General features: G+C 50.0%; 1 protein-coding gene across 11 annotated transcripts in view; it reads right to left on the reverse strand.

Annotated features, from left to right (window-relative positions):
- Positions 1-13,107, reverse strand: part of WDR25 (WD repeat domain 25) — a 138,088-nt gene that overhangs the window by 46,838 nt on the left and 78,143 nt on the right. For all 11 annotated transcript variants that reach the window (XM_027569354.2, XM_027569355.1, XM_027569353.1 and 8 more), the window contains one exon: positions 7,181-7,328. In XM_027569354.2, coding sequence (XP_027425155.1) covers positions 7,181-7,328 — 148 coding nt within the window. The remainder of the gene's footprint in view (positions 1-7,180; positions 7,329-13,107) is intronic.

Raw genomic sequence — 13,107 nt, forward strand, 5'->3', positions numbered from 1 at the left:
AAAAAAAAAAGAAAGAAAGAAAGCTCAGGGAGGTGATGCTTTGTCCAGGGCCACACAAGTCAGCCATGCTGGGAGAGATGCAAGACCTGTCTAACACCAGAGTCCTGCTCTCTGTGCCCTTCGTCACCTGCCTGCAAGCTATCCATGACCTTTCCTTCTCCTTAGCTCTTTGTTCACATCCACGGACTCACGAACATGTAGGGGAGACGTTGACAAGGGAAAGCTGATGCTGTCGGCTCGTGGTGATTGAGCTTGTGTTCCCAGGCAGGCGACATATGACTCATTTCGCTAAAATCAATATCGTTACACTCATCCTCTGGGAAGTACTTGGCCAGCTGTAAATCTAACCATCCTGACTCAAAGTTAACGAGAAAAGGAGCTTACTAACTTTCAAATCAAACTTTATGAATCAGAAACAGGGGCCATCTCGGCATGCCTGGTGGAGTCCTGGGAAGGGTCTGGGTGAGTGGCAGACAGGCCTGTGTCTGCACGTCCCCCGTGGATGAGTGGGGGTCTCCAGGTCAGCCCAGTGGGCCTCTCCAATCCGCAAAACCAGCAGAATGAAGTGTAGCTGAAGAAGCTGTCCTGAATCAGAAAGAGGCATGGCAGCCGCAGGCCCCAGACCGATGACAGGCCCACAGATGGCGGCTGCCCAGCAGCAGCAGCAAAGAAACAGCAGCCGTGGTGGTGAGCTCTCTTTTATGTCAAGTCCGCCCACTGCTCTCAATTATCTGGACAAGGACTAAATTTTCTAAAAATTAAAAAAAAAAAAAAAAAAAAAGCGAGTTCTCAACTTGCAAACAAGGTGTGTCAAAAGTTTTGCCTCAAGTTGGCTTTCTGGGGCCCCGCAGCCTCCTGTGTTCAGGCTCCGGTCAGGCTCTGGTCAGTCCCCAGAGGCTGCCTGACCTGTAGGGACAGCCACACGGCCGCACAGCTGCCACTGAGCACGCGCAGAGCCGACGTGCCACCCGGGCCGTGATGGTAGCCAGTGAACTAGCACCGTCGAGGAAAACCTGCCTTTTATCCACCCAGAAGGTGACGGCACGGATGTGTACGGACATGTGGCAGGACCTGCAGCCACCTCCCAAAGTGTGAGATACGGGCTGGCAGGGTGTTTCACTGATGTTGAATAACATGGGATTTAATATCCGTAACTAGGGCCGGCTTCTCACCCCAAAGCTGTACGGAAAGAGGGGAGAAAACAAGGCTGAGACTGGAGAGAAAAACTCTTCAGAGTGAAAGAGAAAGGGTGTGCATGGGAATGGGGCGGGGTGCCCAGGGCCGAAGAGGGCACAGCCCTGAGAATAAGCTCGTTTAAAAGTGGGCCAGGAATGGGGCACCAGTGAAGGAATGAGCTTAGAAGAAAGAGGGGTGGTTGAGGACAAGGGAAAAGCAGAGGAGTCAGCGGGGGGGGGGGGGGGGGGGGGGGGGGGGCGCCTGCATCAGCGGGAGGGAGTGTGGGCAGCTGCTCTGGGCAAGAAGGCACTGAAAGGGCAGCACCAGGACCAACGTCAGCTCAGACCTCACTGGGCTGCGGAGCCCCTCCGTATCTGGATCCAGTGGCAAAACCCCTGAGCCCAAAGGACTGACGGCACAAAACGTGCCAGTACCACCAGGAGCTGCGTGTGTGCCCGCTGGCTGGGGTCTCATGATGTAGCTAGGTGTCTGCCCTCCTGGCCTCCACAGGCACCTGAAGGATGCCTAACTGAGGCCCTCTGCAGTCATGGTGCTCAAAAGCCGAAGAATGGAGAAGCCCAGGCCTCTCTGCAGGCACCTCCTCCAAGACCTGGTGGGTGGCACCACTTAGCCCAAAAGGAGCCCCATCTGCAGCCTCTTCTCTAAAGCCATGAGCTCTTGGTCCTCTTCGGCAGAGTTAGAATTTGGATGCTTCTCACCCTTCCTATGCCAAGGGTACTCAAATTGTCAGGGCTAACATTTCTCCCACTGCAGCGGCAGCTGTCAACAGCCAGAGAAGCCTCCTTCAGAAGGCCCAGTCAAGATCCACCTCAGTCGCCTTCTTCCTGGAGGCCCTAAGTTACCCTCCACAGGTGACAAGCCAGCTGACCAGGGGAGAGCCAAGCAGGCTCCCTTAAGCAAACAGTTCGTCCATGGCAGGGAAACAGACGTGGCAGCCTCTGCCAGTCACACAGGCCAGAGGTGGATCCCAGCTCTGTCACTGCTGGCTGTGAGGCCTCGAGCAAGTCACTGAATGTTCCCGGCCTCAGTGTCTAGATCAATGAAATGGGGATAAAAACACTGTCTTCACAGGTTAGAGTAGGGACTAAATACATAATAAGCAAGGGGACTAACATCTCTTTATTCATCTCAGCTTGATACAGGCCAAGCAGAGTGCTAGGAACCGGGGCTACATCACCCATGGCCTGGCCCACGGTGCACACTCAGTCAACAGGATATTCTCCTTTCCTGGAGTGCTTCCATGATGGAGGCCCCAATCATGATGACTAGAACACACTTCTTGGAAAACAAGAGAAATGGTCATGTATGGGTCCAGTCCCAGCTGGCTGCTCATTTTCATGCCCCATAACCCCCCACTGAAAGACACAGGGACCCCCAGAGCAGGAGGAGATAACCAGGGGCTGGGGATGGCAAAGCTGAGGGCAGTGGGTATCTGAGTAAAGAAGGCCATGGACTTCTCCAGCACTGGGTGCCTGGAGCTCTGGAGAGAGGGTCAGGCTGGGCTGTGGGAGGTCTGCATGCCCACGCGAAATAAAGGGCAGCTGCCATCCCAATGCCAGGAGGAAGTGGCTAGTGTACCACCAATACTATTTTGTCATGGAGAAGCAAAACGTGGAGAAGCTGGGAGAACCCAGGAAGGCCTGTTTTCTTCCCAGCCTGCCCCCCAGACCCACACAGGGGACGAAGGGCCACACTAGGAAGCTGGCTGGGGGATCATCAGACTGGGGGCTTTTGAAGCCGAGCCACCAAAGTCACTCCATATGAAGAAATGGCCCAGCAACTGGGGTTCTCTGGACGCTCAGCAGGAACAAGGTCATTCTTTCCCACCATCTGAAGGGTCTCATGGGGCAGTGGTGGAGGAGGGGAAGGGACATCTTTTGCTGAGTACCTACCTTGGGCCATTCTGTAAAGCACCCACAAACATTATCTCGGCTATTCCCCTCAACCACCCCACCACCAGACAGGTCCTGTTACCCCCTTCCACAGATGCGGCAACGGAGGTGAAGGGACTCTCCCCGAGGATACCCAGCTCAGGTAAGTGGAAGAACACACCTGCACCCCATCCATGCTCCTTCTATCCCACTGCGCTGCCTCCAGCATCAGGTACCTGGGACCAGGTGGCATTGCACAGATGTCCGGGACAGGCTGGATGCACATCAAGAGAGCTGACCAGGCCAAAGGAAGGAGGACAGGGTGCCCTCTCCAGCCAGGGCCCTGGGATTCCAGGAGAAGAAAATCTCCTTTGCAGCCAACAAATGCAAAGTACGAGGCCCTGAATACCTCTGAGGCCTTAACAGCCAGGCTGCGGGCAGCTGCCCGAGGGGCTGGAAGCTGCAAGAGACCAGTGCCAGCAGAACTGAACTGAACAACATCTTCGGGGGGATGCTGAGGAGACTGGCCGATGTGATGTGCAGGACAGCTGACTCATAAGCCAGGTGACATTTGGGCCCTGGTGGAGTCGGCCAGGGTTCCCTGAGGCCACCTCAGCCTAATGCACTAGAGACATTTTGTTAGGAAGATTACAGACTGAAGCGGGAGCACCAAAAATAATGAATCTGTGAGAGGATTTTATTTAGGTGTTGATTCATGGTTGTCTTATAAGCCAACAGCCCGTCAGAACTATAAATTAACGAGATAAAATGTTGCTGGCCCTCCATATTTCAGGTTGGGTATTGACATTTTAGAATCCACAGATTTTTAACTGTATTGATTGAAGACACCAGGATAAATGGCCTTGGCGCCAAATTCCCATTAACGACAATGGGCACCGAGTGACTAATTCCCAAAGCACTGCGGTGAGAATGCCCTGCATTGCCTTCTCCTGGCAGGGAGTTCTAATTAGATTGAAATGAAAAAGCCAAATCGCCAAGGGCGGAAAGAGGTAGATCAAGTAAAAAGGAAAATCAGACTCAGTGATGAGAAAGGATGAGATAAGTCAAACCAGGCCGAGAGCCATAGGGGCTGCCCAAGCCCACCGACCTCTGCTAAAGAAAGCACCTAGTACAACCTGGGGTGGGGATGCAGAGCTGAGGTGGGAGACCCGGGGGGAGCCTACTCGCCTACCCTGGCAGCCACTGATGGGTTTCACTGCCCAGCAAGGGCCAGCCTCCACTCACACACTGAGCAGCTGCTCTGAGCCAGCCCCGGCCAGATGACGGAGACACCAAGACTCCCAGGACAGGCCCCATTCTCAAGGAGCGCCCACACCAGTCAGGGGGACAGACACAGAAACCAGCAACCCCCTTGGCAAGGGAGGCCCCATCTAGGGGCTGGGGGGCTTCCCCAAGGGTAAGGTCCAAACCCTGAGACCCTTGTCCCCAAGGGACAAAGAACATCCAACAAGCTTACCACTACAAGCCCCGACCAGATCTTGTACATAGTAGGTACTCAGTAAGTACCTACTGAATGACTGGACTGAGCTCTCAACAGATGAACCAGGTGAGGAGTGCTGTTCCCGGGAGATGGGTAGACTGGAAAAGTCCTCCATCTCAGGCAGAGCCCTGAGGACAGGGGCTGTGCCTTCCCTATACCACCCAACACACCACAGCTGGAGGAGCACGCTGGGCCTGGGGCCAGACAAGCTTCTCTCCCTGAAGTTCTGCCACCAACTGGGCAAGGTATGCCTTCTCCCTTCCTCCTGCTCTCCACCCTGCCTCGGGTCATACCCAACCAACTGCAGACACTAGGGAGAACTGCCCAGGGTACAAATCAAGCCATGATTCTCTCCTGCTCCAAACTCAACAATGGCCCCCTACCGCCATCTGCTGTGGCAGTCCCTAACTTGTCAGGCAGGAAGACTCTTTTAACATCTAAAAATTTCAAACCACCCCCCCGACACACACACACACCCACACACACAATGGCACTGTCTCTTTAACATCTGTTGATTGAGAAGATCCAATAGGACAAAGGGCCACTAGGAATCCATTAATGTTATCAAATGAACTTGTACTTGATTAATCCAACATCCCCCCCCCCCCAGTATGCATCAATCCTTCGCTCCATGGGTGGGCAGTGCAGGTACCCAGGGGTGCTCAGTGACCCTGGAATGGGGAACAGTGCCTGGAGAATGCATACCTCATAGGCCAGGAACTGCATGAAGCTCAAGCTCCTGTTCCTGCACCTCCAGACTTGCTGCCCCAGATCCCTGCACCCCACATTTCCACACACACCATTCAGTTCATGTTCCTGTACCAACTCTGTCCTCACTGCCCTGTCTACTGAGAACTCATTTCTCTCCCCCTCAACCGTGCCCCCTTCACCTGGATCCTCTGGGGAGTCCCCCTCGTTCCTGCCTCAGGGTAGGTTCTGATTTCTCCCAGAAGTCTTCCTTGATCTTCTAGGCTAGATGTTCTTGCACTTCCTCTATCTTACTCCCTCACTGTAATCTGGGATTCTCTCTGCACTTCTGTCTCCCCCAGCAAACAAGAGCTTCTGGGGTGGATTTTGGGTCTTGTTCACCTCTGTGTCTCCAGTGCTGAGCATGGCTCACTGGGCACATAGACAACACAGTGAGCGGAGCAGACCTGTGTGTGAAAAGGAGTCTGGTGGTGCCAGCCCTGAAGCGTGAGTAGGGCCTAAACGAGACCCTGTTTGTAAGGCTGTAGGAGAACATTACCTGCTGCAATCATCACCAACTAAGTGGCACCAAACCCCTGAGCCATGGCCCCCTCATCGGCCCTGCGGGGCTCAGGGTATGACCACAAATGGTTGGGGACACACTGTTGAGAAGAAAAACACCATAAAGATGTAGAAAGGGCACAGGATTTGCACTTGCAGGCATGGCTCTAAATCCCCACTTGCCACGCACCACTGGGAGGATCTGAGCAAGCTACTCGCTGCAGTGAGCCTCAGGCTTCTCACCTATAAAACAGGGGAAAGAATCACGAGTGGCAGGCTGTGGTGAGGACTGACATGTTATGTATAAAGCCTGTGGCACAGTACTGGCCACTGACACAGCCATCGGTCTTTTCACCATCCCCACTGAGGGCGCATGGGGCTCAGTCAGAGGAGCTGCAGGACCGCCCCTCAGCAGGCCAGAGGAGATGAGGGTGCTCGGATCGAGACACAACCCCCACAGTTACCCCAATCCATCCACTGCGCTCCTTCTCTGCACCCCCTCCATGCTGCTGGGGAGGAGCTGTGTGGTTGGGCCCAGAACTGTCATCTCCTGCTTGCCACGCCCTGGGAGACTGCTGAGCGGGGGAGGCCTCTCTGAAGACTGAAGGGAACACCCTAGGGAAGGGTGGGAACTCTGTCCAGCAGAAAAGTGACCAGAAGAAGCCCAGGGAGGCAAAGGCAACATGGGTGCTGAGACCAGCCAGCCTGAGTCAGGGGCAGAGGTTTCAAATCAGCTCTGGCCTCACCTGAGAAGCATGGACAGGACCCCACTCGGGGGGCTATGGCTGGATTAGGGGCTGAGAGTGCCTGTTGCACAGGAGCCCCCGGTAATGTCAAGTTCCTTCCGCTGCCTTATCTCTCCTTCTCACCCTGCTTGTCAAGAGCCCCCTTAGGATTTACCCAGCACAAATCCATCTTACCCAAATGCCTTTTCAGTGTAGGCACTAAAGCAGAACTCATTTGCAGACTTTCCTTATGAGCTGGAATCATTCCTTACAGCCTTTCAACGATAATGAATTGACAGGAATTCTAAACTGATTTCAACCAAAGGACACCGTGATAAAGCTAAATCTATTTTGGTACAAATTACATGTCAGAAGTTGATTAAAAAGCCACCTCTTTATCCAGGCCCACAGTTTGGGGCTGAGACAACCTTGCAGCTTTGTCCTCTGTCTCTCAAACCCCCTGTGGAGAATCCTGGTTCTGGGCAAACGCCCTGGAAACCTGCTCACCAAGTGTGAGCCTCTCCTGAGGGCTATCTCCTACTGCCCTGAAACCGTGTGCAGCTTGTGGCTGCTGACCGTCCAGAGAAGCTTCTGGGTGAGGAAGGGGTGCCTCAGGGTAACAATGCCATGAAACACACCTGTTTCAAGGTCTGTTAGGTGTAGGGCGAAGTCGAAGCCACCGCTGAGGATGCGCCGGCCACAGGGAGACCAGCGGGCAGCCCGCACCGCCTCGCTGTGCAGGGAGTAGGTCTGCAAGCAGCGGCCCGAGTCCACGGCATTCCACACCTACAAGGCAAACACAGTGCCAGATGTCAAACACGGGGGCCTGACCTCCAGGGCTCAGCCTGGCCGCTCCACAGGAGGAGAGGGTCTCATAGTGGAACTAGATGCCTGCTATTTTACCAACCAAACAATACTGTTAGACTTTTCCTTGCTGAAGTGTAAAAGCTTGGGGCTGGCGAGGTGAGGGGGAGCTTTTCCCAAAACCTTTCCTGGGGTTAAGGGAACCCCCAAGAAAACAGCATGCCCAAGTTCTGCCACTCAACCACCCAGCCCTTCCCATCCACTTTGCAGCTGCTCACCACCGAACATCCTGTTCTGCTCACCGTCTTGTGGCCCAGTCTTGCCTGCGTCTCTGACATCTGTCCTCTGAGACGGGGCTTTGTGAGCCCTGGAGTGGACACTGCACCAGGTCAGGCTATCTTCAGGGTCCCGCTTCAAGAGTAAGATCCAAAACAGCCTTGCCACACCTGTGCTTACAGTGGGGTAAAGAGCCAGTCTCTGCCCAAAGGGCCAGCTGTTCTTTTTTCTAGGGAGAAGGTATGCTCCCTCATTCCCACCCTGGCTTTCCATGGTGATGAGGCCTGTGGCAGAAAGCCCCATGTACATTCAATGACTTCTGAAATACATTCTTAAACCCTCAAGTATAAACTGCACATTCTAAGAGCCAGGGCCACTCCACACATGAGAGAGCCCTTCACCACCTCTCCCAGGAACCCCAGGGAAAGGCTGGTTAGCATGGAGCCTGACACGGCTGGCTCTGGGCCTGGCACACATACACACTCAGCAGGGCTAGGCTCCTACCTTCACTGTCACTACAGGAAGCAGGGGATGCTCCCACCCATCATCTGAGGTGGCTTAGAGGATCGAACATGAGAAGCAGGGAGAGCACCAGCAGCCAGAACATGGGCATCGGAGCCAAGTGCCTCCCATGTGATGCTTCTGCTTGCAGGTCATGTGACTTGGCCAAGCAGCTTGGCCTCCCTGGGCCTCAGTCTCCTCCTCCATGAAGTGGGGATAAGAAGAGCCCCATCCCAAGGACTGTGGTGAGGAATGAGTGGGGCTGGTGGGCGTGTTCCTTGGGGCTTGCCACACACGCAGCTCTTACCAGCAGTGCTCTCTGGCCCTCTCTCAGTTACATCAGAGAACCTAAGCTTCATGTCCTTCATTTCCCTAATAACCCAAAGTGTACCCACACATCCACAGACCCGATCCAGAGACAGACTTCCCTTTCAAGATGGGAAAATTCACCCTGCTGCATCCAGAAGTTCCTCAAAATGCAAAGGATCAGAGCTCTGAAAGTATGTTTCCTGGGCATATGTAAATGTCTGAGCTTAAGAAAACAAGAGGTCAATAGCAGCCATCAAAGAATGCTAATAGAGCTCAGATCCTTTTTTTCTTCTTAGGGGTTAATAGCTGGGGTCTGGAACAGAAAAATGAAGAAAGAGCAGCATCTACATTTGAAATATGGACAGAGGGGTGCCTGGCTAGCTCAAATGATACAGCACGCAACTCTTAGGATGAGTTCTGGCCCCACACTGGGCGTGGAGCCTACTTAAAAAAAAAAAAAAAAGTTAGAAATATGGATAGAAATAATGGAAGAAACAGCCAGAAGCCTTCAAAGTGGAGTGGGATTTTGTGGTAGAACAGAGTGCAGTTTTTTCAAAACTATGTACAAGTATGACTCTTTAATAGAAAAAATAAAGTAAAATTAATGAATTACACCTACAGGGTTAACATGGCTGAACAATAAAAAATATAACATTGATTACATAAGACAAGCTGCATATATGCAGCAAGATACCATCTAAGTTATAAAAACAGGAAACATTGCTTCTATCAAAAAAAAAAGAAGAAGAAGAAGAAGAAAGGAAAGAACAAGTGTTGGGGAGAATGTGGAGAAACTAGAACCTCTGTGCACTGTTGGGGGGAATGTGAAAAGGTGCAGCCTGTGCGGACAACAGTGCAACAGTTTCTTTAAAAATTACGCAACGAGGTGCCTGGGTGGCTCAGTCAGTTAAGCATCTGCCTTCGGCTCAGGTCATGGTCCCAGGGTCCTGGGATCCAGTCCCACGGGGCTCCCCGCTCAGCAGGGAGTCTGTTTCTCCCTCTCCCTCTGCCCCTCCCACCTGCTCATGCGCTCTCTCGCACTCTCTCTCAAATAAATAAAATCTTTTTTAAAAATTATGCATAGAGTCACCACAGGATCCAGCAATTCCACTTGTGTGTATATACCCAAAAAACTGAAAGCAGGGTCTCAGAGATACCTGCACACCAAAGTTCATAGCAGCATTATTCACAGGAGTCAAAAGGCGGAAACAACCCCAACAGATGAACTGATCAACAACACGTGGTCCATCCATATACTATTCAGCCTTGAAAAGGAAGAAGATTCTGACACCTGCCCCAACATGGATGGACCCTGAAGACACTGTGCTGAGTGTCTTCTGACATAAGCCAGACACAGAAGGGCAAATACTGTATCATTCCACTTACACGAGGTTCCTAGAATAGTCAAAATCATAGCTATAGAAAGGAGAATGGGGGGTAGGGGCTGGGGGAGGGGAGACAAAAAGTTCTAGAGATGGCTGGTGATGATGGTTGCACAGCAATGTGAATGTGCTCAATGCCACTGAACTGTGCACTTGAAAATGGTTAAAACAGTAAACCCTGTACTGTATGCATTTTACACAATCTTAAAACCACACATGATGGGGGGCGCCAGGGTGGCTCAGTTAAGCATCCAACTCTTGATTTCAGCTCAGGTCATGATCTCAGGGTTGTGAGATCAAGCCCTGCACTGGGCTTCGTGTTGGACATTGAGCCTACTTAAGATTCTCTCTCTCCCTCTGCCCCTCCCCAACTCTGAAAATATAAATAAAAATTTTTTAAAAACTCATTTTTTCATTCATTCAACAAACATTTCCTGAGTACCTGCATTAGCCAGGCATTGTTCAGCAGTAGACAACTAAGACAAAAACCTCTGCCTTCAACGAGACAGATACAAACAAGATAAACAAGCAGAATCTATGTAGCATAGAAGGTAATGGTAAAGACTGAGGGCATAAGTGAGCAGGAAAGGAGCTCTAAGGTCAGGAGAAGGAGTTGAAATGGTGGCCAGGAAGAGCCTCTCAGAGAAGGTGGCTTTGAAGGAAGACCTGAAGGGGTGAGGAAAGGAGCTGTACAGAAATTGGGGAAGAATCCTGCAGGCAGAAACAGGACCCCTCTGGCTGCTGTGCCAGGAGGAGCATGCGGGGCAAGGGAGACATGGGAAGACAGTGTGGAGCTTCTGCAAGAATCCAGGGGAGAGAGCCGCACGGCTGGAACCAGTTGGAGGCAGTGGAAAAGTGGCTTGCTTAGAAGGTAGAACCAACAAAATAAGGAGGAGGAGCAGGGGAAGAAAAGAGAAGAGCAGGAGAAAACACCAAGGCCCAAATCAGCAAACTGGTGAGTCTGAATTCGTGGCCAGGGGGCCTTCTGAATCAGCCACGGAGACATGTGTAAGGAAATCCATCGATCTGTAAATTGTCTGATAACTCTCCTTTGGAGTGAAAAATGCATACTTGGCCCTCCTGGTTGATATATACACAAGGATAGCGTCAGAATCAATGCAGACCAGTCAGCCACTTCTCAAAGCTACCCAGGGTGAAGGAGAGAAGAATCTCTGCTAATCGCTCTCCCTAATTGAATTTAATGTTCACTGTCAGGTTTTAAAGATTAATTCCCAAACACTGTGGCAGGCTGAAGTGTGTACCTTTTTTCAATTAAGTAATTAGAGATCCCAATCTGCCTCCATGGAATTAAGGAGTTAAGTCTTCTGTCAAATGTTCTAAGATGACTTGATGCATTAACTAGAGAGAGACATCCTCTGTGTCCAACAGAAGTCAGATTCGGAAAGAACATGACAAGTAAAATGTACATTTGCTTGGTTGTCCCATATTTACTGTGGTTTCCATGTCCTGGTTACTGATACATGGGCCCACCAGGAGTTCCTCACAGTCTCTTAAGACCTACTCCTTTAGCAATGTTCTTCCTGCCTACCTGTCCACCTTGTTTTTGATTACAAAACAAATACAATCTCCTTGTAAAATATTCAAATTATATAGGTATGCAAAAAAAATAATATCCCATAGGAATCAACTACGTGACTGTGGTTTCTCTGATTATATTAGAAGTCTGCTCGGTGAGGGGCCGGGGGGGGGGGGGGGGTGGTGGACAGAGAAACACAAAGAAGAAAACGAGAATCATCCATAATTCTACCACTTGGACATAATGGCTATCAAACCGCTGGGTGAACCTTGCCTCCCACTTGGCTCCTCCCTGAGAGCTCCTACCCTGCAGACCTTCCTAGTTCAGCTGCACTTCTCAGCTTCTTCTCCACCCCTTGACAGCCCCTGCTGCCCCAGGGCATCATTCTAGAGACCACTATCAGACTCACTAGCTCAGCAAGCCTGTGCAACCAGGGCCCAAACCTTCACCAAGCCACCTGCCTGCAAAAGCTTTGGGATTCCTTTACAGTGTGTGTGCCAAGGGCTAGAACTGCACTGAATCTGCAGACCAATCTGGGGGGGATGTCTTAACAACACTGAGTTTTTCAATGCATGAATAGGATATGTCTCTCCTTTTACTTAGGTCGTCCTTAATTTCTCTAAGCAATGGTTTGTAGTTTTTTAATGAGAAAATATGCACAACTTATCCCTAATTACTTCATGTTTTGATGATATTATAAATGCTATTTTTGATTTTTAATTTCTGGTTCTTCATTTCCAATACATAGAAATACAGTTACTTTTTGCATATTGACCTTGAATTCTCCAATTGCTAAACCAGCTTTTCAATTCTAGAAGTTTTTTTTTGTAGATTCAGTAGAATTTTCTACATAGATAATTGGGTTCTCAGCAAATAAAAGACAGTTTTATTTTCTCCTTTCCAATATGGATATATTTTGTTTCTTTTTCTTGCCTTATTGCACTGGCTAGAATCTCCAGTACAATGCTGAACAGACATGGTGAGAGTGGACACCCTTGTTTTGTTCCTGATCTGATGGAGAAAGCAGTTTTTTACACAGTTAAGTATAATGTGAAAGTTAATGTTTTCATAAATGCCCCTTATCGGTTTGAGAAAATTCTCTTCTATTCCTAGTTTGCAAAAGTTTTTATCAGACATGATACTGTATATTGTCAAATGCTCCTTCTGTATCTCTTCACATGATCATTCAGTTCTTCTTTTACAGTTCATTAATATGCTGAAATGCACTGATTGATTTCCAAATATCAAGTGAACCTTGCATTCCTGAGACAGATTTTACTTGGTCATGATATTATAAACACGTAGAAATAAGTATGTATGTACATACACATACACACACACACACACACACACACACACAGCTGGATTAATCTGCTAAAATTTTATTTAAAAATTTTGTACCTATGTTCATGAAAGTTACTGATCTATCACTTTCTTCTCTTACAATGTCTTTTTCTTGTTGGGTATAAGGTAATGATGGTCTCACAGAATGAGCTGAAAAAACTTTCCTTCTCTATGATTTTCTAGAAGAGTTTGAATAGAATTGTGTAGTAGTTTCCTAGGGCTGCCATAACAAAGTACCATAAACTGAGTGGCTTAAACAACAGACTTGTATTATATCTCATGATTAAAGAAACTAAAAGTCAGAAATCAAGGTCTTAGCAGGGTTGGCCCTTTCTGAGGGCCGTGAGGGAAGGACCTGTTCCAGACCTTTCTTTTTCACTTGTATATGGCTGTCTTCACATTCACATGGTGT

The sequence above is a fragment of the Zalophus californianus genome, chromosome 6, assembly GCF_009762305.2.
Source record: "Zalophus californianus isolate mZalCal1 chromosome 6, mZalCal1.pri.v2, whole genome shotgun sequence".
Taxonomy (NCBI): Eukaryota; Metazoa; Chordata; class Mammalia; order Carnivora; family Otariidae; genus Zalophus; species Zalophus californianus.